Consider the following 24,334-nt stretch of genomic DNA (forward strand, 5'->3'; position numbering starts at 1 on the left):
GAACTTCCCCAGGTCACTGGCTGAAGTGACCTCGCTCAGTTCGGTCTCGAAGGGGGCAGAGATGTGATGAACTAGGAATGTTCTTAATGTTTTCTCTGAATACTGTGTTGGTGCCTCAGTGTCCCCATGGCAGTTCTTAAGTATCTGGCAGAGCAAAGGGCCAGTGCACCTAAATGCCTGGCACTCTGTCTCCTAGCAACTGATGGCCTGGGCCCCTCCTCTGCAAAGGTGCCAACTGAAGGTGTTGGAGACAAAGAGGTCAGGTGACCTCGTGGCCCGGGAAAGGAACGGAGCAGAGGAGGAGGGGCTGGAGGGGGTTGTTAGTCTGCAGCTGGCTGAAGATGAGGAGTGAGGGCAGATGTGGGGGTCTGGCTCACTGCCCCCCAGAATGGACCCGGCTGAGGGGTCCAGTTCGTGGTACCTACAAACTCTGTTTTAGACCTTGTTCTTGTCATCGAACAAACCTCTGTTTTGCTGGCTGAAAGTCACATCTGACTGCAAAGTGGGGGTGCAGGACCCTGTGGCTTCCCCAGGACCCCGCTGGGGCGGGCTCGCTGTGGGAAGTGCACGGAGGGGCAGAGGATGCTGAATGTTCCAAGGAGAGACCCAGGAGGTGAAGCCGTGTGAGCTTCTTGCCCTGAACAAGTCTGCTGCAAGGGAGAGGAGGCTCCCCAAAGTTCTGCCTGGCTTTGTGGGGAGCAGTTCCAGAGCATCGCCCGGTGACTCCGTGACAACTGGTGGCAGAGGTGGGATGTACTGCACCCCGTGAATGGCACTTCTTGCAGTAAGTGACTGGGGAGCAGTAAAACAAAGGAGGGATAATGAGGACCAGGCGTGCTGAAGGCTCAGAGAGGGATGGTTTCAGGGGGCAGTTAACCTCTGGGAGTGTGTGACCAGTGAGAAGGACTGTTGGAGTAACGGGGTCCCCCTGAGAACTGCAACGAGCAGTCTCAGGGGCGGAGGAGCTTGCCGCTCGACCCTGGGAGAGAGAAGGATTTTTGCAGTAGCAGGGTTCCCCTGAGGATTGCAGGAGCAGTCCCAGGGGCGGAGGAGTCTGCAGCTCGACCCTGGCAAAGAGGTGGTGACCACAAGAAGGGCTGGCATACCAGGGGTTCTTCCTGGAAACCATGGGGGAGCCGAGAGCACACAGGCCTGTGAGTCCAGAGCCACTTGGGAATGGTGAAGTGATGGCCTATCACCATCTCCTTAAGAAGGACACTGTGATCCTGTGCACAAAGAGAGGGTTACACATGGGGACGTTCACCAAGGCACAGTTAATCGTGCAGTTGGAGGAGGAGGAGGACCGCTCTGAGGAGCAGATTCCTGACCCAGATGGGGCTACAAGAGGATCTGGGAGCAGCTTGAGCAGCAGCCAGGCATCCCCGAGAGTCTGGTCCCCAACCAGACGAGGGTCTTCACGATCGGGTTCCCCATCAGGGGATTGGAGACGGATGGGATTGGAGCAGAGCCCAAGAGAGCGAGAGGACCGTGAGAGAGAGCAAGAGGCTGAGGAAAAGCTGCAAGAGAAGCAGCAGCAGCATGGACTGGCGATGGTGGAGCAGAGAGACATAGGGGGCTGCCCAGGGGTCAGTGGGAAAACACGCCTGCGGGGGCGAGACCCTGGGACAGAGAGAACTGTGGTGGTGCAGCCGCAGATGCTGAGGGGCTGTGGGACCTGGGTGAAGGTCCCCGGGGTGAAGCCCCTCGCCCTGCCTATGGCCCGGATCTCAGTGCAGACCCAGGAGGGGTCGGGCTGGCTGGTCGTTGGGGTTCTCCAGGATATCGGCTGGGAGGCCCTGTTTGGGGGTAACTGTCTCCCCTTGGGACAGGATCCAGGCCCTGCTCCTGTAACGGCCGAGGGTTTGAATTGAAATCCAGGGAACCAATTGGCTGGGATGGAAATGGTCAGTGAAAATGCAAATGACCTGGCTGGCAGGGGGGAGGGGCTGCTGGGCTCAGGATACCTGCCTACCTGTAACCAGCCCCCTGGGGCTGAGTGGGAGGGAGAGATGCTCCCCGCCCCCCTGCACACCGGAGAGGGGGCTCACGCTGGCTCTGATGCTGTGACCAGAGCAAAGAGCTAGCTGCCTGCCCCCACTGGGGCAGCCAGGGCAGTGCTGAGCACGGGGGAGCTGAGACCCCAGCTAAGTGGGGGGACATCCAGGCATGGCAGGTCAGCTGCCAACCAGGTTTGCCTGGTCCAGACGTGCTGCTGGGAAGTGATTACACAGCAGGGAGGGAGCTACCAGGGACAGGGCTCAGGGGGGCTGTGACCCTAGGCCCAGCCAGCGAGAGGGAGCAGGTCCCACTCCCTGCCCCAGCAGCTGAATCCCAGACCAAGCTGCAGAGGGATCCCTCCCTCCTTGGAGAAGCTGAGGGAACTTGCTGGCCACAGCGCTGCAAACCCCCTTTGGGAAGGTTGCAGAGACAGAGTCCTGCGGGAGAAGGGATTCCTGTACCAGGAATGGGCTCCCCAGGGGGAAGTAGAACTGGGGGGAATCGGGAGGCAGCTGGTGGTGCCCCAGGAATCCACAGGGTTCTTCCCATTCAAGCCGCTGTATTGGGGGAGAGTGAGGGGACCCCTGGACCTGGAAGGGGGGGATTGGAAGGAGATGGGGGAAGACCCCCTGGTGGATCTCTTCCCTGAGGTAGGAGGCAATCTCCCCATCAGGTGTTCCCCGTTCAGAGTCATTGGGAAAGCAGCCCAGAATCTGGAGAGAGAGGTCAAGGACATGCTGGCTTTAGATGTGATCCAGTCGTTTTACAGCCCATGGGCCTCACCCGTGGGGCTGATCCCCAAGCGAGACAGGATGATCTGGTTTTATGGGGGCTATCAAAATCTTAAAGCTATCACAGTGTCTGATGCCGACCCCATGCCTAGGCCTGGGGAGATTCTAGACAAGCAGAGGGAGATGGAGAACTTGGCCCTGACAGACACTGATAACATGTGCATCTTTAGCCAGACCTGGGAGGAACAGGTGTCCCAGGTGAAGAGGGGGCTGGGCTGCCTCAAGGAGGTGGGACTGACGTTAAAAGCTGGAAAGCGCAAGGCGGGATGGCAGAGGTGTATCTGGGCCACAAGGTGGGAAGCGGCTGCCCAAGCCCAGAGCTGGCCAAGGCCAAGATGGGGGCTCTTAACCAAGAGAGCCCGAATCGCAGCCCAGAGTGCTGGGAGAAGACCCCATCCCAGTTTGAACCCCAGGGGTATTGGGGATAGCAAAAAGGTTCAAGCCACATAAATCTTCCCACATGCGGCCTGCGAGTGCCATCAAGCAAACCTGACCTAAGGGAGGGCGTGAGACTGGACTGTCCTGGTGTAACTCACATCAAGGAATGGGAGAGATGCTGGGGCATCCATGGGAACATTGGTGGGTTCGAACTTCCCCAGGTCACTGGCTGAAGTGACCTCGCTCAGTTCGGTCTCGAAGGGGGGAGAGATGTGATGAACTAGGAATGTTCTTAATGTTTTCTCTGAATACTGTGTTGGTGCCTCAGTGTCCCCATGGCAGTTCTTAAGTATCTGGCAGAGCAAAGGGCCAGTGCACCTAAATGCCTGGCACTCTGTCTCCTAGCAACTGATGGCCTGGGCCCCTCCTCTGCAAAGGTGCCAACTGAAGGTGTTGGAGACAAAGAGGTCAGGTGACCTCGTGGCCCGGGAAAGGAACGGAGCAGAGGAGGAGGGGCTGGAGGGGGTTGTTAGTCTGGAGCTGGCTGGGGATGAGGAGTGAGGGCAGATGTGGGGGTCTGGCTCACTGCCCCCCAGAATGGACCCGGCTGAGGGGTCCAGTTCGCGGTACCTACAAACTCTGTTTTAGACCCTGTTCCTGTCATCGAATAAACCTCTGTTTTACTGGCTGGCTGAAAGTCACATCTGACTGCAAAGTGGGGGTGCAGGACCCTGTGGCTTCCCCAGGACCCCGCTGGGGCGGGCTTGCTGTGGGAAGCGCACGGAGGGGCAGAGGATGCTGAATGCTCCAAGGAGAGACCCAGGAGGTGAAGCCGTGTGAGCTTCTTGCCCTGAACAAGTCTGCTGCAAGGGAGAGGAGGCTCCCCAAAATCCTGCCTGGTTTTGTGGGGAGCAGTTCCAGAGCATCGCCTGGTGACTCCGTGACACCAATACCTACAAAATCTCCACCAAGCATTCTCAAAACTACAATACTCACACGAGGAAATAAGGAAACAGATCAATAGAGCCAGACGTGTACCCAGAAGCCACCTACTGCAAGACAAACCCAAGAAAGAAACCAACAGGACTCCACTGGCCATCACATACAGTCCCCAGCTAAAACCCCTCCAACGCATCATCAGGGATCTAGAACCCATCCTGGACAATGATCGCACACTTTCACAGGCCTTCGGTGGCAGGCCAGTCCTCGCCCACAGACAGCCTGCCAACCTGAAACATATTCTCACCAGTAACTGCACACCGCAGCATAGTAATTCTAGCTCAGGAATCAATCCATGCAACACACCTCGATGCCAACTCTGCCCACATATCTACACCAGCGACACCATCACAGGACCTAACCAGATCAGCCACAACATCACTGGTTCATTCACCTGCACGTCCACCAATGTAATATATGCCATCATATGCCAGCAATGCCCCTCTGCTATGTACATCGGCCAAACTGGACAGTCTCTACGGAAAAGGACAAATGGACACAAATCAGATATTAGGAATGGCAATATACAAAAACCTGTAGGAGAACACTTCAACCTCCCTGGACACGCTATAGTAGACCTCAAGGTGGCCATCCTGCAGCAAAAAAACTTCAGGACCAGACTTCAAAGAGAAACTGCTGAGCTTCAGTTCATCTGCAAATTTGACACCATCAGCTCAGGATTAAACAAAGACTGTGAATGGCTTGCCAACTACAAACCCAGTTTCTCCTCTCTTGGTTTTCACACCTCAACTGCTAGAACAGGGCCTCATCCTCCCTGATTGAACTAACTTCGTTATCTCTAGCTTGCTTGCATATATATACCTGCCCCTGGAAATTTCCACTACATGCATCTGACGAAGTCGGTATTCACCCACGGAAGCTCATGCTCCAAAACGTCTGTTAGTCTATAAGGTGTCACAGGATTCTTTGCTGCTTTTACAGATCCAGACTAACACAGCTACCCCTCTGATACTCTCTGGGCTCATTAATAAGGCAAGAACTGTAGCAGGATTTCCACTCACTTTTAGCCTCCAGATTATGATAGATTCACTATTGAACAGAGTGTTCTGATAAAACTAAAGAATGGGCTAAAGTTTGATTACATCCCGTTCTGCTCACCTGCACAGTTCTGAGTGTCTGCAGAGACAGCTGTTGGGCTTTGGGGGATGTGCATGGCAGCAAAGCAATCAGGCCTTTATATACTTGGTTCTGATACTTGGGATTGCCGTGGCCTAAAGTATCCAACAGAATTTGCACTTGTTCTTGAGTCTCTTCTGACTTGGAATTGGCCAAGAACTCGGCTATTGATCTCACACCTGTGTATAAGAAGATTCACTGAGTTGTGTGGTTGGAAAGCCCAAGTGGTTACACATCTGAGGTTAGACAGCAACTTGGTAATTTTACTGAAATCCAGAAGGAATCAAAAACACTGTCCCATTTTAACTACTGTTGCTGGAGAGATAGAGATGGGGAGTAACCTTTATCAGTGGCTATTACATTGACTTTAAAATATAATGGGCCAAATTCTCAGCTGGTCTAGAAGGGAAAAATGCTGCTGAAGTCAATTGAACTACATGCATTTATGCCAATAAAGAATTTGGCCCCAGGAGGTAAATGGTGCATGCTGAGTCTCACTTCACTGATTCCATCACACTCATCTCACTGCTGAGGAAGCTGTTCAAACCTTGAGCATCCATCACTGATTGTAGTGATGGGTTCCCTTTTACAATGGAAAAAACATTTATTTTTTTCCAGTCTTCAAAAACATCTGAAGAGATCTAGCTTTCCCTTTTCAGAAAAATTCCTGATTTTTCAATAGACACCAATCATAGAAAATGTTAGCCCCAAGAGAGGAGGTTTGGAGAGGTAGCAGTGGGTGAACACAGCAGGTTATAATGGAAACTCTTTTGCAACCTTAGCCATAGCAGTTGCAACCAGCATGACTGCTGTAACCATCAAAGGAAAAATACTGTACAAAAGGTAGGATCATTAAAAATGAGAAGGGGGATGAAATGTAACCACTCAGCAATGGCTGAGACTCTGAACTCCTTTCAACAAGAAAAGTACTAAAATAATCTTCCATCACTAGGACTCTCATAGAGCGAAAGGAACAGGTTCAGTTCTGTAAGGAGCGCTTGACGTTTGGAGGTCACAGAGTAGAGACTTGCCTAAATGGAGGTAAGCCCATTCCACTGATAAAGAACATGGATGGCACGGAACTTACCATAACTTTCACAAATCAGCTCCTTATACTTCCTGCCAGCATTTGCTACGAGTTGGAGTAGCTTTATCGACTCCCTTTTGTCCTCTTCCTTCAGTTGGTTCAGACCTAGTATTTCCAGGAGAGTCAGGACACCTCCAATCTCCAGAAATTCAATAAGATACCTGTGGCTACCAAGACGAGGGGAACAAAGCAGAAAATGTAACACTTTGAACAAAATCTTCCTTCCTCAGATCTCCATATTACTGGGAACCTTCTTCCGACCTCCTTGCCTCAGTTTGCGTCTAAGCTCCTGGATAGAGACAACAGCTACCAGAAGCTTTACTTGGAACCCAAATGTGAATGCCTCACCTGGCACTATGATGTGCTCCCAGTAGGCTACCAGGTGAGATATTTACCTCTGAGTGTCCACATCTGGATACTGAACTACGTGCACAGAGAACTTGGGTCTCCATACACAGGGTGCTTATCGGATCCCTGACTAGTGTGTTAGCAATCAAACTGCTCCTGGGAAACATGAGGGACTCACTGAGCAATTGCATAGCATGGGCAACGTCACAAAATATTTGCAGTATTCTTAGGAAGCACAAAGGGTCCTGGCTTTTCCCAGCCTTGTGTGAAGTAACATATGCAGCACCTCCCACCTGCCCATGACTGATTTATCTATTTCTACAGAGTGCTCATCACCATGGTATCTGACCTCCCCAAACAGGGGACACAATTCAAAACAGGTCCAAATGCACAACCTACTAAGAGTGTACATGAGAGTCTCCAGGCATGAAGGAGGCTCACAGATTGTGGGGATCCAGAGACCTGCAGAGGAGATAGGAGACACTTGCCCAGTTATGGGTACATGCTGACAGCAGGGTGCTCAAAAGCACAGATCATGGACAGTTGCCTCTGTTGCCCTTTCCCAGACCAACCTTGTAGTAAAATATTAACACCGGCCCCCCCAGCTCACAATCCCCACCCTGGTCTGGCCTGGTCTGTTAAAACCCCCCAAACAATTCTTGCTGAACTGACACAGTAGTACTCACCTACTTGCAGCTGACAGAAAGATGCCAATGGACTTAAGCTGCTGATCTAGGTATATTCCATACATGTAGCTGTTTGACAATGTTAAGGAGCAAATACCGAGACAATTTTTCACATTAAAGCTGGTCACTGCACCTGGTCTGACTGGTAGCTTGGTGACAATGTGTGGCACTGCACCTGGGGAACCTGTCTTTGGGAAAGGGCACAGGCTTTAATTTTCCAGGCCAGCTGGGTCGCAAGCCTCTAAGGAGGCAGCATGCTCATCCCCAGAGTGGGTGTGAAGCAGGTGCCTGCAGCATTGATGGGCTTGGCAGGGAGCTTACATTTTGTCCTCAGCTAGGAGGATGGAATGTCCTGAGGCAGGACCTATGAGAGGAGACGGAGAAAACAAGGGGAATCTTGCAGAGCAACCCAATAATACCCTTGGTGTGGAACTTCCCTCAGATTCCAGCGTTCATGGGCTAGGCTCTTCTCCCTGAACAGCTTAGCTGGACTCAGGTATTTCCACAGAGAGGGACTATCTTAAATTGTATTGGGGAAAAGAACATTTGGGAGAGAATCTTCCTCTCGATCGCCCCACCACCTCCGCTGGCATCCCGAGGAAGTAGATACGTCAGCCTCAGCCATGATGTTAGGCGGGCCAGAAACAAGCTGGCTCCCTGGGAGAATTCCAGCTCCAACTCTGGGCCTGTCTTTCCTTGATTTGCCTTAATGAAATTATCCAGCATGTGGCTACGAGCAGCTTTGCTAGCATTGTCCCATTCCTGCAAGAACCCCATCAGTCTGCTGATGGCTGCCTGCTCCTTTGTGGAAGTCATGATCAATACTGTCCTATAGGGGAGAGAGAGAGGTTATAAAAACCCTTAAAGATAAATGTAGGCTGTACAAATGAGTAACACCAGCACTAATTATACTTTCCCCTTCATTAGTGCTTTCCAGCTGAGGATCACAAAGCACTTGACAAACACTGATTAATGTAATCTTATCTTCCTTTATTCCCATTGCTAGCTCCATTTTACATCTGGAGAAACTGAGGCATAAAGAGATTAACTGATTTACCCACGGCCACATGGTAAATCTGTGGTAGAGCTGGGGTTAGAATCCCAAGAGCAGTCTTCCTCCCAGACAGGAATAAAGCACTTTAATGTTGCAAATTTTCTTAATCTCAAGATTCTTGCTAGCTTCCCAGGATGGATACTTGATCCCATAGCAGGCCCTGCCAGGGGGTAAGTAGGATGAAATAAGAGCAGAGATGCACAGGACCTTGACAATGTGGATTTGGGAAGCTTTTGCATTTTGAACCTTTTTGTCCTAGTTCATGTCTTATTATTTAATTTCTCTTCGAGTGCCAAGAACTTTCAATGGCACATTTTAAAATAAACTCGGGGGGAAATGAAATAATAATCCAAGGAATAGGGCAGCTACAGAAAATCCCACTGATCCTGTGACCTTCAATACAGTAATCCCCATTTTGCCCAATTTCTTTGACACATTTGGGCACTCGCCGTCCTTTGTGGTGTAATTAGTTCTGGTAAAAAGTGCAGATTGACAGCTCTGGAAGCTAAAGATAGTTTAGCCACATAGGTCCCGATCTTGCAAACACACAGGCTTAATTTTAAGCTTGTGAGTAGTCCCAATGTGGGGCTTAAAGTTAAGCACGTGCATGGGTGTTTGTTGAATCGGAGCCAAAGGAGGTACAACACAGGCAGCAATACTGCAAGCTTCTCTCCACACAGCCCTGTCAACATGCTTCATCTGTGTGGGTGACAAAGAGTTCAGTCTGTGCCTCTTTCAGTTCTTGGCCCCTTTGCTGAGACTTAGGCCTTGTCTCTGTGAGAAAGTTGCATTAGTTTAATTTAAGATGTAATTTAAAAGCAAATTAGTTAAACCACTGCCACTCCCTGTCAGGACACTTATTTCAGGCTTTCTCTCAGTTTAGTTTAAATCTATAAGGTCCGTTTGGGTCCATGCCTATTTCCTATCTGTAAAGGGCTTAGCACTTGTCTACTAGGAACTTGACTGAGATTCCAAATCCATTTCACAGAAGGCGTCAGGTGGCTGCCCAATGGTCACTTTCAGTCACTACTGCCTGGGCAGGATTGAAACCAATGACCTAAAGGTGAAATGCTCTGTAGTTAAGTGTATTAAAAAAATTTAAAAACCAAAAAACCCTCCACCCTAGAAAGTTGGATAAAGAAACAATTCTGTGGGGTTAAGAGGAATTAGCATTTCATTAGGGAATTAACAGTGTGTGGTTTGTAGGAGTCTGTGTCCTTGGCAGAGTGTATTCAGGATCTCCTTTGAAGGAGGACAAGGTTTAAAATAAATCAGTTCCCCCAAAATAGTTGTGATTGAAAGTGTTATTAGCCATAACAAATGTTAGTGCTGATGGGAGACTGGCCTGTTAGGAACCCTTTGTCGAAAGTCGTATTTCACAGTATCATGAGCTTTTTCAAGTGATTTACAGAATATTTGCGAAACATTACATGCAAGGCTCATGATTGATACTGAGAGAACAACTAGTGTGTTGAGGGAATGAGTATTTCACAGAGACCGTTTCCATGAAATTTACAGTCCCATAAAGATCTCCTATGTCCTCTACAGAAATCTAGTTAAAAGAACTTAACAGTCTGAAGCATCCCAAAATTGATTCTAAATTAATATTTCCATATTTATGTTTGAGATGCTGATGCTGTGCTCTTATCCTGCTTTTATTAGGAAGCAGCAATAATCCTCACTGTTCAGAAACACCATCACCAGCCTCTGGACATGAGGATTTGAGGAATCGAGGGTGTTCTCCTATTATCCAGCCAGGGAGAACAGTTGGTCTGAAAATGATCACACAATACAACTAACTGAGGACACAATGGTACCAGACTCTGACTGTTATAATACTATGCACCTACATGATGCTCTTCATCCAAAGATCTCCAAGTGCCCTAGAGATAGAGGTAACTATTCTTATTCTCCTTATTTTACAGATACAGAAACAAATTAACAGAGAGGGGAAAGACTTGCCCCAGCTCACACACTAACTCAGTGGCAGAGTCAGAACAGAACCAAGTCTCCTCACTCCAAATTGTCCGTTCTAGCCACTCAGTGAGCTGCCTCACTCATCTCGCTAGCTCTGATAAGCTTAGAAGTTGGACACCAAGTCAGATTTTGTTGGGAGGACTCTAAGGAAAACCCAGGTGATTTAGGAACTGTTGTTGGCTATTCACTGGGTAGCACTTTTCCTTTTGAATCACTTCTGAATCAAGGAGTTAAGGGCTCAGGAGCACTGTGCTGCCAGAGGTGCCAGCCTCAGTTGTGAGTGGCACCTTCAGTTTAGGAGGTGCAGCCCTGGATGAGTTGGGAGGGAAAAGGTGGTTTTAAGATATCTTTATACCCACTAGATTCCAAGCCTTGCCCAGCTCCTGGCACAAGTTAGAGCCTGCTTGGTCCATCCACTTTTCACCATGGCCCTGTCCCTGCTCGTCCTCTTCCACGCAAGACCCAGCCCCCTGGCCAGGCCGGCAGCTGGAGCCTGGCCCTAGGAGCCTGGCAGCTGTGGAGAGCCGTGGATCCTCCACCTGCTCGGGCTGGGGGACACAGGAGGTGGGGACACAGGCCAGGGTCTGCTCTTGGGACCACCCTACTCCGGGCAGGTAGAGGTTCCCAGGCTCCCTGGCCCTGCTCCGACTTGGCTGTGGGTGGGGCCTTTGGGGGAAGAGGTGGGGCAGGGGTAGAACCAAGGGGGGGCAGGCTTGGCCCCTCCACTTTTGGGAAGGCTCTGCTGCCCCCACACCAAACCCACAATCCTCACTGATCCAGCAGGCACCTTCCTTCCTCCCTTAAAGCTCTATGACCCTTGCTCCTTCTCCAGAACCCCTGCTCCAGCAGCCCCCTCCAGGCACCTACTATTCTCTCTCTTTGGTGCCACTGACTCTCCCAGCACCCTTTTGCCCCAAAACCTGGTACCTACTCTCCCTCTAACCCAGTTAGCCCCCAAATCCATCTAATACTAGTTCCCTTGCCAGCTCTGTGAAACTCCATTTCCTCCAATGCTCACCCCACTTCAGCCGCGATGCCCTACACCCTCTTCAATTCCCCCATGATTCCCAATAGCTCTTTGAGGAAGGGGCTGTGTGAGATACTGGTCATTCCCCCTACCTGTGGTTGTCTTCTGGGGGTGACTGGCTGGCTCTTGCACCATGCTCATTATTCCATGAGGCACTGTGTCTCCTCCAGTCCTAAAAAAATCTCTCTGCCTTACTCCTACACAGCCAGGCCGACAACAAACTAAGGCAGCAGGGCTCCAGCTTATTGCAATGGTTTGGCAGCACTTCCTTCCCCAAGGGGGAGGATGTCCCTGCACTGGGAGTCTGAGCATGGGCAGAATTGCCAGACTCCTGTCACCCAGTCTGCCACACCCCCAGCCCTCATCCCACCCTCTCTCGCTGGCACCCAGTGAGCCCCAGCCCCATCCATCCACCCCATCCTCACCCAACCCCACCCTGCCCACTTACCACCAACTCCTATTGACTCAGCCCTCTCCCCATCTGCCTGCACCCACCTACCCACTCCATCCTGCCCGTACCCACCCCTATCTGTGAATAGAAATTCACTGTTTGAATAATAAAAATATAGCAGTAGGGATATATTACTGACCACCTGACCAGAATGGTGATGGAGATTGTGAAATGCTCAGGGAGATTAAATTAAAATTGAAAATTCACTAATAATGGGGGATTTCAACTATCCCCCTATTGACTGGGTACATGTCACCTCAGGGTGGGATGCACAGTTAAAGTTCCTAGACACCATTAATGACTGCTTCTTGGAGCAGCTAGTTCTGGGACCCACAAGGGGAAAGGAAATTCTTGAGTTAGTCCTAAGTGGAGGATCTGGTCCAAGAGGTGAATACAGCTGAACCGCTTGGGAATAGTGACCATAATGTAATTAAATGTAACATGCTTGTGGAGAGGAAATACCAAAAAAGCCCACCACAGTAGCATTTAATTTCAGAAAGGGGTACCACATAAAAATGAGGACACTAGTTAAATGGAAATGAAAAGCAACAGTCACAAGAGTGAAATGCCTGCAAGCTGCATCGAAACTTTTTAAAAAAACACCACCATAATAGAGGCTCAAATTAAATGTATACCCTACACAACAAAATAGTAAGAGTATCAGAAATATGCCAGCATAGTTTAACAACAGAGTAAAAGAGGCAGTTAGAGGCAAAAAAGCATCCTTTTAAAATCAGAAGTCAGATCCTATCGAGGAAAATAGAAAGGAGCGTCAACTCTGGCAAGTCAAGTATAAAAGTATAATTAGGAGGCCAAAAAAGAATTTGATGAGCAACTAGCAAAAGACTCAAAAACTAACAGCAAACAATTTTTAAGTACATCAGAAGCAGGAAGCCTGCCAATTTGTGGATCATTGGACAATCAAGGTGCTAAAGGAGCACTCAAGGAAGACAAGGTCATGGCAGAGAAGCTAAATGAATTCTTTGCATCAGCTTTTACTGCAGAGGATGTGAGGGAGATTCCCAAACCTGAGCCATTCTTTGTAGGTGACTAATCTGAGGAACCATCCTAGATTGAGGTGTCAATAGAGGAGGTTCTGGAACAAATTGATTAATTCACAGGGATAAGTCACCAGGACCAGATGGTATCACCCAAGAGCTCTGAAGGAAATTGCAGAACTACTAACCGTGATTGTAACATATCATTTAAATCAGCCTCTGTAACAGATAACTGAAAGGTAGGTAATATAATGCTGAGTTTTAAAGGGCTCCAGAGGCGATCCTGGCAATTATAGGCTGGTAAGCCTAACTTCAGCACCAGGCGAACTGGTTAAAACTACAGTAAATAACAGAATTATCAGAAACATAAATGAACACAATTTGTTGGGGAAGAGTCAACACTGCTTTTGTGAAGGGAAATCATGCCTTAACAATCTATTAGAATTCTTTGAGAGGGTCAACAAACGTGGACAAGGGTGATCCACTGGATACAGTGTACTTGGACTTTCAGAAAGCATTTGACAAGCTCCCTTGCCAAAGGCTTATAAGCAAACTAAGCAGCCATTGATAAGAGGAAAGTTTCTCTCATGGGTCTGTAACTGGTTAAAAGACAGGAAACAATGGGAAGGAATAAATCAGTGGTTCTCAAACTTTTGTACTGGTGACCCCTCACATAGCAAGCCTCTGAGTGCAATTCCCCTTATAAATTAAAAACACTTTAAAATATATTTAATACCATTATAAATGCTGGAGGCAAAGGGGGTTTGGGGTGGACGCTGACAACTCACAACCCCCCATGTAATAACCTCACGACCCCCTAAGGGGTCCCCACCCCCAGTTTGAGAACCCCTGGAATAGATGGTCAGTTTTCAGAATGGAGAGATGTAAATAGCGACAACAAAATGGCAGATGAAATTCAGTGGTGACAAAAGCAAAGTAATGCACATCGGAAAACATAATCCCAACTATACCAATAAAATGATGGGGTCTAAATTAGCTGTTAGCACTCAAGAAAGAGATCATTGTGGATAGTTCTCTGAAAACATCTGCTCAGTGTGCACCAGCAGTCAAAAAAGCAAACAGATTGCTAGAAACCATAAGGAAAGGGATAGCTAATAAGACAATAAATATCATAATGTCACTATATACATCCACAGTACCCCACCTTGAAAACTGTGTGCAGTGCTAGTTGCCCCATCTCAAAAAAGATATATTAGAAAGGGAAAAGGTATAGAGAAGAGCAACAGAATGATCAAGGATATGGAACATTCTCCATATGAGGACACATTAAAAAAACTGGGACTGTTCAGCTTGGAAAAGAAAAAAACTAAGGAAAGATATGATAAAGGTCTATACAATCATGACTTGTGCAGGGAAAAGTGAATAAGAAAGTGTTATTTATCCTTTAACATAACTCAAGAATCAGGGGTCACTCAATGAAATTAATAGGCAGCAGGTCTAAAACACACAAAAGGAAGTACTTCTTCACACAATACACAGCTCTTCCCCCAACACCCACCCCACCTACTAACCCCCAGTCCTTCCTCCACCCACCTACCAACCCCCCCCTTCTGCCCCCTGCCTGCACCCGCCCACCCCACCTACCAACTCCCAGCCCTTCCCCCACCTACACCCACCCCACCTACTAACCCCCAGTCCTTCCTCCACCTACACCCACCTACCAACCCCCCCTTCTGCCCCTTGCCTGCACCTGCCCACCCCACCTACCAGCCCCCAGCCCTTCCCCCACCAACACCCACCCCACCTACTAACCCCCAGTCCTTCCTCCACCCACCTACCAACCCCCCCTTCTGCCCCCTGCCTGCACCCGCCCACCCCACCTACCAACTCCCAGCCCTTCCCCCACCTACACCCACCCCACCTACTAACCCCCAGTCCTTCCTCCACCCACCTACCAACCCCCCCCTTCTGCCCCCTGCCTGCACCCGCCCACCCCACCTACCAACTCCCAGCCCTTCCCCCACCTACACCCACCCCACCTACTAACCCCCAGTCCTTCCTCCACCTACACCCACCTACCAACCCCCCAGTTCTGCCCCCTGCCTGCACCCACCCAGCCCACTTACCAACCCCCAGCCCTTCCCCCACCTACACCCACCCCACCTACCAACTCCCAGCCCCTCCCCCTACACCCACCTACCAACCCCCCCTTCTGCCCCCAGCCTGCACCCGCCCACCCCACCTACCAGCCCCCAGCCCTTCCCCCTACACCCACCTACCAACTCCCAGCCCTTCCCCCACCTACCAACCCCCCTACACCCACCTACCAACCCCCAGCCCGAGCCCCTCCCCCGCCCAGCTCTGGGGCCCCTGCAGACGGGGTGTCGGCTGGACGCGGCCCCGCTCACCTCCCGCCCGCTCCCCAGCTAGACTGACAGGCTCACGGACAGACCACAGGCCTCCACCAATGGGTAGCCTCGTTCCCACCAGGTGGGCGGGGCGCTGGAGAGACCGCGGTTGCTAGGGGCGCGGGTTCTGTTAGCTCCCGAGAGACGCGTTGCTAGGATGTGAGGTCACAGGGCGTGGACCTTGATCGCTCCTATTGGCTGGCGTCGCCGGAGAGGGCGGTCACTTCCGGTGTGGAGGGCGGGCGCCTGGGTCCGAGGGTGGGACTGCGATTTCCTCAGCGCGGCCGAGCATGGCGGGCAGGGAGCTGGACTGTACCATCGAGCTCCCGCCGGGGGGCCGGCCGGGTGCGGGTCCCACTCCGCGCGGGCGGGGGGCGGCGGGTGTCTGAGACCCCGCGGGGCACAGGGCGAGGGGGGGTCTGATATCCCAGGGGGGAAGCGGGTGTGGGGGTCTGATGCCCCGGTGAGAAGAGGGGCGGGGGGGGCGATGTTTGATGCCCCTGTAGGAAGGGGAGACCCCTGGGGAAGGGGGGAGACAGGGGGAGGTGGGGGGATCTGATGCCCCTGGGGAAGGGGGGAGACAGGGGGAGGTGGGGGGATCTGATGCCCCTGGGGAAGGGGGGAGACAGGGGGAGGTGGGGGGATCTGATGCCCCTGGGGAAGGGGGGAGACAGGGGGAGGTGGGGGGCTCTGATGCCCCTGGGGAAGGGGGGAGACAGGGGGAGGTGGGGGGCTCTGATGCCCCTGGGGAAGGGGGGAGACAGGGGGAGGTGGGGGGATCTGATGCCCCAGGGGAAGGGGGGAGACAGGGGGAGGTGGGGGGATCTGATGCCCCAGGGGAAGGGGGGAGACAGGGGGAGGTGGGGGGCTCTGATGCCCCAGGGGAAGGGGGGAGACAGGGGGAGGTGGGGGGCTCTGATGCCCCAGGGGAAGGGGGGAGACAGGGGGAGGTGGGGGGCTCTGATGCCCCAGGGGAAGGGGGGAGGTGGGGGGATCTGATGCCCCAGGGGAAGGGGGGAGACAGGGGGAGGTGGGGGGATCTGATGCCCCAGGGGAAGGAGGGAGACAGGGGGAGGTGGGGGGATCTGATGCCCCAGGGGAAGGGGGGAGACAGGGGGAGGTGGGGGGCTCTGATGCCCCAGGGGAAGGGGGGAGACAGGGGGAGGTGGGGGGCTCTGATGCCCCAGGGGAAGGGGGAGACAGGGGGAGGTGGGGGGCTCTGATGCCCCTGGGGAAGGGGGGAGACAGGGGGAGGTGGGGGGCTCTGATGCCCCTGGGGAAGGGGGGAGACAGGGGGAGGTGGGGGGCTCTGATGCCCCTGGGGAAGGGGGGAGACAGGGGGAGGTGGGGGGATCTGATGCCCCAGGGGAAGGGGGGAGACAGGGGGAGGTGGGGGGATCTGATGCCCCAGGGGAAGGGGGGAGACAGGGGGAGGTGGGGGGCTCTGATGCCCCAGGGGAAGGGGGGAGACAGGGGGAGGTGGGGGGCTCTGATGCCCCAGGGGAAGGGGGGAGACAGGGGGAGGTGGGGGGCTCTGATGCCCCAGGGGAAGGGGGGAGGTGGGGGGATCTGATGCCCCAGGGGAAGGGGGGAGACAGGGGGAGGTGGGGGGATCTGATGCCCCAGGGGAAGGAGGGAGACAGGGGGAGGTGGGGGGATCTGATGCCCCAGGGGAAGGGGGGAGACAGGGGGAGGTGGGGGGCTCTGATGCCCCTGGGGAAGGGGGGAGACAGGGGGAGGTGGGGGGCTCTGATGCCCCTGGGGAAGGGGGGAGACAGGGGGAGGTGGGGGGCTCTGATGCCCCTGGGGAAGGGGGGAGACAGGGGGAGGTGGGGGGATCTGATGCCCCAGGGGAAGGGGGGAGACAGGGGGAGGTGGGGGGATCTGATGCCCCAGGGGAAGGGGGGAGACAGGGGGAGGTGGGGGGCTCTGATGCCCCAGGGGAAGGGGGGAGACAGGGGGAGGTGGGGGGCTCTGATGCCCCAGGGGAAGGGGGGAGACAGGGGGAGGTGGGGGGCTCTGATGCCCCAGGGGAAGGGGGGAGACAGGGGGAGGTGGGGGGATCTGATGCCCCAGGGGAAGGGGGGAGACAGGGGGAGGTGGGGGGATCTGATGCCCCTGGGGAAGGGGGGAGACAGGGGGAGGTGGGGGGATCTGATGCCCCTGGGGAAGGGGGGAGACAGGGGGAGGTGGGGGGATCTGATGCCCCTGGGGAAGGGGGGAGACAGGGGGAGGTGGGGGGATCTGATGCCCCTGGGAAGGGGGGAGACAGGGGGAGGTGGGGGGATCTGATGCCCCTGGGGAAGGGGGGAGACAGGGGGAGGTGGGGGGATCTGATGCCCGTGGGGAAGGGGGGAGACAGGGGGAGGTGGGGGGATCTGATGCCCCTGGGGAAGGGGGGAGACAGGGGGAGGTGAGGGGATCTGATGCCCCAGGGGAAGGGGGGAGACAGGGGGAGGTGGGGGGCTCTGATGCCCCAGGGGAAGGGGGGAGACAGGGGGAGGTGGGGGGCTCTGATGCCCCTGGGGAAGGGGGGAGACAGGGGGAGGTGGAGGGCTCTGATGCCCCTGGGGAAGGGGGGAGACAGGGGGAGGTGGGGGGCTCTGATGCCCCTGGGGAAGGGGGGAGACAGGGGGAGGTGGGGGGATGTCTGATGCCCGGGGGCAAGAGGGGGTGGACCGGGTGAGGTTGGGGGGGTCTGATATCCCAGGGGGGAAGGGGGGCGTGTCTGATGCCCCGGTGAGAAGAGGTGTGGGGGGGGCGATGTTTGATGCCCCTGTAGGAAGGGGAGACCCCTGGGGAAACGGGGGGACAGGGCGAGGTGGGGGGATGTTTGATGTCCCCGGGGGAAGGGAGGGGACAGGGTGAGGTGAGGGGGTATCTGATGCCCTGGGGGAAGAGGGTGGGGAGACAGGCCGTGGGGGTGTGAGTGTCTGATGCTCCGGGGGGAAGAGGCCAGAGGATGGAGCGAGGTAAGGGGAGACAAGTGCCTGATGCCCCCAGGGGCTGTGCAGTGTTGTCCCTAGTCGCCCAGAGGGCTTAGTGGCAGGGGTATTGCTGTTGCAGGATTTGCCCTTAATCCTATCTCGTATTCCTGTTAGCAAAATAATCCTGTTTGAATACTGGGCTCCCTGGTGGCTTCAGGTGAGCTGGGGATACACAGGGCTCCCACCTCCTTTAAATCACTTCCTCCATTGTGCCTGGGAGTGTTAGTCAGAAACTGTTATTAGAGGCAGAATGGTCTGTGTATGGAAACAACACACTGGGCAGGGCCAGACCGTCACCCTGTAGTCATATTGCCGTGTCCAGGTCCTTCTGCTGGTGTCTGTCGCTCTCGTTCCACTGCAGCTTATATTAGGTCGGAAAATCTTTGGGGCAACGACCACATCTTTTTATGTATTTTTAAAGGGCCAAGGGCACTATTGGAGTGGCTTAAAAACAAGACAAAACTAATATCTTGGGGCTTGCCTACACATGGCGTTATTCCTGATTAACTCCCCATGTGGACACTTTTGTTTTGGAATAATGGTGCCGTGTTTCTTTTTAGCATAACCCACTTTCAAAGGATCAGAGCTAACTCCATATGTAGACAAGCCTTAAGTAACCAACTGAGCTGGAAACTTTTTTTTAATGCGAATGTTATCTTCTCCAAAAATCAAGGAGCTTGTTTCCCTCCGTGTACCGTGATGGAAAAACTTGCTATTTGCCACTGGTAAATGGATTTTTTTGAAACCTGAATTTTAGAAACATTTATAATGTGAGTGTCTAGTTTTTAGCATCTTTACCCCCTTATTTGTGTCCTACCTTGGCCTGTAGCCTTTTGTCCTTCTTTACACTGTAAGTTGTTTGGGGCAAGATTTGTCATTTTATTTTTTGTACTGTGCCCAGTACAGTTGGGCCCCAGTCTTGATTGTTTTGTAACACAAATAATACAGCAATAACAACTAATTGACAGGCTACAGAAGGAATCCAGTTATAAGCACAATAGTTGCAGTCCAGGCTTGGGGTGGTGTTAAAACCGCTATCCTTATTAAGTAGTTAGGTTGCAATTTCACTCTGACTCTAGTGGACTGAAGAGCAGTTTCATTTTTTAAAAATCTGGTTTATTTCAGACACTAGTCCAGAGATGGGAAACAAAAATAACTGGCCTGTGGTAATTCTGCTGGGGTGGGCTGGCTGCCGTGATAAACACCTGGCGAAATACAGCACCATCTACCATCAGAAGGTGAGTAAATCATTCATCTTTCTATGCCAATATAAAGCTGTAGCAAGGTTCCCTGAGGAATTTTCTCCCCTGCACTCTGGTGAAAAGACCTTACCCCTTCTTACGACTTCAGAGAAGCCCTAGAAGAAAGTGTTGGACTTAGTTTTGTGTGAAAGCTCCTTGCATTTTCAAATAGCATGTTAACACTCTCTGCACACTGCCTTTAAGACCCTGGTTATACTGTATGTACAACAAAGAGGCAGGAAGTGCTTCCTAAAAAGAATTCTTTTTTTGCCTTTTTCAAAGTTTCTGAAGTTTTAAAGATTTGAAAACCGGTGTAAATCTTTGTCCTCCATTTATCCACAGACTATGTATAACATGGGCAGTGAGAGTGCAAGCTGCATATGTCTGTACGGACCTGGCAGGGCCAACTTTAAGTGTCAAAGGCAAGTTCAACCATGGCTTATTCAGCCTCTGGCCTTTCTTCTGAGACTAACAAGGGTGCTGGTTATTGGTGGCTTTTTGGATCAGGTTGCCTAGCTACTGGGAATTGATTTGATGCCCCTTAACTCATCTCACACAGTGTCTGGAAGAGCCATCAGATGGTAACAATGTTCAGTCATTACCAACCTGGACAGGATTCGATATAGTGACCTAGAAGTGGAAGTTTCTGACAGTGTCTGTCTCATTATCAGTCCCCTTTTAAAATATCTTGCTTTGTTGGTCCATGGAATGATGGAAAGTGCATGACTTTTGGACCTAGTGGAATTTAGGCCCATTATTTCTTACCTGTTTCTCAATATGTGACAATGGACTTTGTTTTGGATCCAAATTGGTTGCAAAGATAGATGCCAAAGTTCTACTTTGAATACTACCCTGCATGACTGCCTCACGTGGCAACCTCTGAAGAGTTGATGTTTAACTTGACATGTGAGAGCCATAAATTAAAGTGCAACCAAGAGTCCTGTGGCACCTTATAGACTAACAGATGTATTGGAGCATAAGCTTTCGTGGGTGAATACCCATATGTAAGGTGCCACAGGACTCTTTGTTGTTGTTTACCAATCCAGACTAACAGGCTACCCCTCTGATACATAAATTAAAGTGTGTTCTATTACAGAATGACTTGTGACTCGATGTCTCAGGATTGGTAACAGCTGGGTTGCTACTGGCCACAGCATTTGGCAGCTGCTCAGTATCCTACATGAAATGCATTTGGTATCTCAATCCCGTTGCCAGAAAGACAGGTGTCTGCATTCTAAAATACACAGTTTCATTTAGTCCTAACTAGTTCCCTTTTAAGCAAGCCTAGCAGAGACTCTAAGGATGGAATGAGCCATGGAGAACGAACTTCCTCCTGACTCTTATATGATGAATATTTAGCACTTTACAAGGATTAAGCCACACAGTTGTGTCTGGCAGAAAAATTTCTATTGCCATTTTAATGGAAAATTGGGTTTCTTGACTAATTTTTTGCCAAAAGCATCTGCTTTCTATGGACTTGTTTTTTCTTACCTCAAACACCCAAAACCAGAACATTTGATTTTCATGTGGGGTGCCCCGGTGCCTTAGGTAGTTCTTTTATGTCATGTACCTGTTCTTCTCTGTGGGCTGAACACCCCAGCTAGGCTGCACCTGCCACATGCTGCTGTCCAGTTAGAAAAATTAAACAGCTCTTTGCCCCAAGGATTTTATTTCCTAAGGGCTTGATCACTGTAAATGCTAGGAGTGGGTGTGGTGCTTGCATAGTTTCAGTGTAACCACTATCCCAGCTATATTTATACAGACAATGAGTAACAGTTTCAAATCGGAAGGTGTTGGAGGGCTGATGAGATGCGGGAGACTTGGTGTGCTTAGCTGCAGTTATTTGAGTGGTTATGGTACCTTGGCATTCTTATTATTACTGGCTTTTATTTCCCTAATTCCGAGAATCTTTTTGAATCTTTACAAATGAAGCTGAAGCCATAGGGTGGTTATGGACTCAGAAACTGAATAGGGAGGGTACACCTGATAATTTCTCATGTCTGTGTTCTGCGATGCCCTGTGGGAGAACCCAACTCCCCTGCCAGCCTCATGCTCTGTGTGGGTGGCCATGCTCAGCCCGTGGGAGAAGATGGGTAATGCAGTACTTGTAATTGCCCAGCGGCCATCAGTTATCCCTGCTGGTCAGATGAGCATTTCTGACATGCTGCCATGGGACTCTTGGCAAGTCTTCCTTGGCCAGAAGGATGATGGGCAGGGTGCAGACCCTCGAGGGTAGGAAATCCAGGGGAAGTGAAGGGATGTGTAGGGTTCTAATAGGGAAGTGGGTAGACCTTCCTTCCTCTAGGAAGTAGTTAAAATCTATTAGACTAAGTGAAGATTTCTTCCTTGCTTCTCCCCAGTCCCCTCTGGACATAGCCGTTTTGATGCCTTTTCTCTTCATTTCTCAAATGGCTTCTATATAGGAGCTAATGTGAAAGATTGAGCACTTATACAACTAGCTTCATCCACATTTATTTAGAAGCTTCTGTGGGGGCCCATTTCTTCAGCACCAGGATGCCTGACATCATTAAAACCTGACATTAGTAAAGAGAATAGAGTAACACAAGGCATGTATCTAAATGTGGGGTCTTAGTTATATAGCCAAGTGGCCCAAGCTCTTAGGTACGTGGTTCTGCTTAGGAACAGTTCCTCAGTTACCAGCAAAAGCTGCCATTATCCATCAGTTGGTAATAAGTGGAAAGCACATTTGCAGGGCTGCAGCCGGGGAATGAAACACTGGGATAGACCTTCCCTGATTGCAAACCTCCATGCAGGCAGGGCAGCATCAGGGAGGGGGCTGCAGCCCAGATGCTGGGGCTTTCTACAGGGAGCAGAGCACTGGGGACCTGTGGAGTTGCATAGTGACTTTCCTTGACCTCCCTCTAGGTTGGGGCTCAGAGGTACTGTGCAGCTCTGGCATCTGGGCTGCATCCCCCACTCCTTCCCTGCTCACAGCCCCTTACCTCTTGTGCTGTCCCTGGGCACAGGCAGGTTTACAGGACTACAGTCCTAGAAGGAAGCGCAAGGACAGAGTGAGTGCTGGCTGGAGGCAGGTTTGCCTGGCTGCAGTGAGGGAGGGTGTGTCCCAGCACTTCCTTCCCTGGCTGCAACCTTACAAACCTGCCTACAGTTGGGGTCTTTCTTCTAAAACATGTTGTTAATAATCAGCATGGTATTACCAAGATCCAGATCCCATTCACATTAAAGTCAATGAGACGGGATTGGTTCCCACCCAAATGTTGCTATTAACCAGAAGTTATCAATATCAAGGTGGCTATTAAGTGGAATCTGCTGTGACCAAACCCCGCTCCCCCCATCTGATCAAATAGCTAGAGGTTAGCAAGCTTCAAAAAAAGATTAGGTGTAGGCTACCCATAAAAATGGCTTCTATATAGGATCTTGGCTGGGGTAAGTATTACCAGATCCTGATGCTACTGTGCCCAAATGATCACCAGTCAGGGACCGGAGGAAATTCCCCCTCCACCAATGTTGTGGATGATGTTATACTAAAGATACACGAATGGTGAGCCAGCACTGGCCAATTCCTGATTCAGGAAGAGGGACCATTGCTCTGTCCTGTGGGCAAATGCTATGAACACAGTGGCAGATTAGGATCCTGAAGGAGCTTGTCTTTCTATGTAACATGCAGCCCTCGATGGGTGTCTCTCTGTTCCTCCCAGGGGTGCACAGTTATCCGCTACACAGCTCCATGGAAGATGACGTTTTTTGCAGAATCGTTTGGCATCAGGTCCCTCCGGACCCCAGCTAGAAAGCTGCTGGAGCTGCTCTTTGACTATAAAATTGAAAAGAAACCCCTGCTGTTTCATGTGTTCAGCAATGGCGGGGTCATGCTTTACCGCTACATCCTAGAGCTCATCCACACGCATGGGCAATTCAGCAGCCTCAAGGTGGTGGGCACCATTTTTGATAGCGCCCCCGGCAGAAGAAACGTGACGGGGAGTCTGCGTGCCTTGGCAGCTGTCTTGGGATCAACTAACGTGCTGCTGAAGTATTGTCTCCTGCTTGTCTTCACCGTCCTGGTGGTGGTGCTGCGGATCTTGCTGTATCCAGTGACTCGCTTCTTCCATGAGACCCATTATGATGCCTTGCTGAAGGGGCCTTCGAGGTGGCCCGAGCTCTACCTCTACTCCAAGGGTGACAGGATCATCCTGGCCAGTGACATAGAGCACATGATTGAGGCCCGGAGGCAGCACAATGTTGCAGTGAGAGCTGTGGACTTCTCAGACTCTGCTCATGTCAGTCACTTGCTGGCATATCCCTCCTATTACATGAGCCTCTGCACTTCTTTCATGTATGACTGCGCTGGATGCTCGTAGGTTCCACCCAGGCAGAGGTAGCAAGTGCCTGTGTAAAGACCCCCAGCAGATGCTCCTTCTTCACTGGGATCACACCAGAAACAAACTGTGCGCGCTCTCGCTCTCTGCCTCTCTTTCTTCAGCATCTCTTCTGCTTACAATAAAATCCTGATCCCAACATCCTTCCCCAGAGCGTGGAGGCACAGAATTGCTGATTTCTCGGCAACCAGTGCACAGCTGGGTGTCTGAAGCCTCCAAATCAGTTGTTGGGCTGGGCAGAGGTGATGCTGCTAAGTAGAGCCAAAAGAGTCTAAATGAATATAACTTACCCGACAGGGGTAAAATTCTGACCACACTGAAGTCAGTGGGAGGTTTGCCAGAGCTGGAATTTCACCATAGGAGGCCAGAGAAAGGAGTGCATTACTGTGAGTGGGGGAGCACTGCACCCCCCTTTTTATACCCTCTTCCTCTCTCCCTGCTACCCTCCACT

General features: G+C 51.6%; 2 protein-coding genes across 12 annotated transcripts in view; one reads left to right on the forward strand and one right to left on the reverse strand.

Moving 5' to 3' along the window:
- ARMH1 (armadillo like helical domain containing 1) overlaps positions 1-15,406 on the reverse strand; it is a 35,636-nt gene extending 20,230 nt beyond the window's left edge. For 2 of the 5 annotated variants that reach the window (XM_050961206.1, XM_050961207.1), the window contains exons 1-5: positions 15,301-15,406; positions 8,035-8,253; positions 7,425-7,493; positions 6,391-6,557; positions 5,286-5,482 (exon numbers count right to left, since the gene is read on the reverse strand). In XM_050961206.1, the coding sequence (XP_050817163.1) occupies positions 5,286-5,482; positions 6,391-6,557; positions 7,425-7,493; positions 8,035-8,240 (639 nt within the window). In that variant the 5' untranslated portion in view covers positions 8,241-8,253; positions 15,301-15,406. Of the gene's footprint in view, positions 1-5,285; positions 5,483-6,390; positions 6,558-7,424; positions 7,494-8,034; positions 8,254-11,574; positions 11,825-15,300 lie in introns of those variants that run through there. The other 3 variants (XM_050961205.1, XM_050961203.1, XM_050961204.1) reach the window with 3 other exon arrangements.
- A 133-nt stretch (positions 15,407-15,539) lies between these two features.
- Positions 15,540-24,026, forward strand: TMEM53 (transmembrane protein 53). 7 transcript variants are annotated; one of them, XM_050961247.1, is made up of 4 exons: positions 15,567-15,645; positions 18,848-19,012; positions 19,413-19,525; positions 23,209-24,026. In XM_050961247.1, exons 3-4 carry the CDS (start codon positions 19,427-19,429, stop codon positions 23,863-23,865), a joined length of 756 nt encoding a protein of 251 aa, XP_050817204.1. In that variant the 5' UTR covers positions 15,567-15,645; positions 18,848-19,012; positions 19,413-19,426; the 3' UTR covers positions 23,866-24,026. The 7 variants fall into 7 exon arrangements, with proteins under 7 accessions (XP_050817200.1, XP_050817201.1, XP_050817204.1 ...); XM_050961243.1 differs by lacking the exon at positions 18,848-19,012 and having other exon boundaries at positions 15,540-15,651; XM_050961244.1 differs by lacking the exon at positions 18,848-19,012 and having other exon boundaries at positions 15,540-15,645.
- Positions 24,027-24,334: the final 308 nt, after the last annotated feature.

This window comes from Gopherus flavomarginatus, chromosome 7 (assembly GCF_025201925.1).
Source record: "Gopherus flavomarginatus isolate rGopFla2 chromosome 7, rGopFla2.mat.asm, whole genome shotgun sequence".
NCBI lineage: Eukaryota > Metazoa > Chordata > Testudines > Testudinidae > Gopherus > Gopherus flavomarginatus.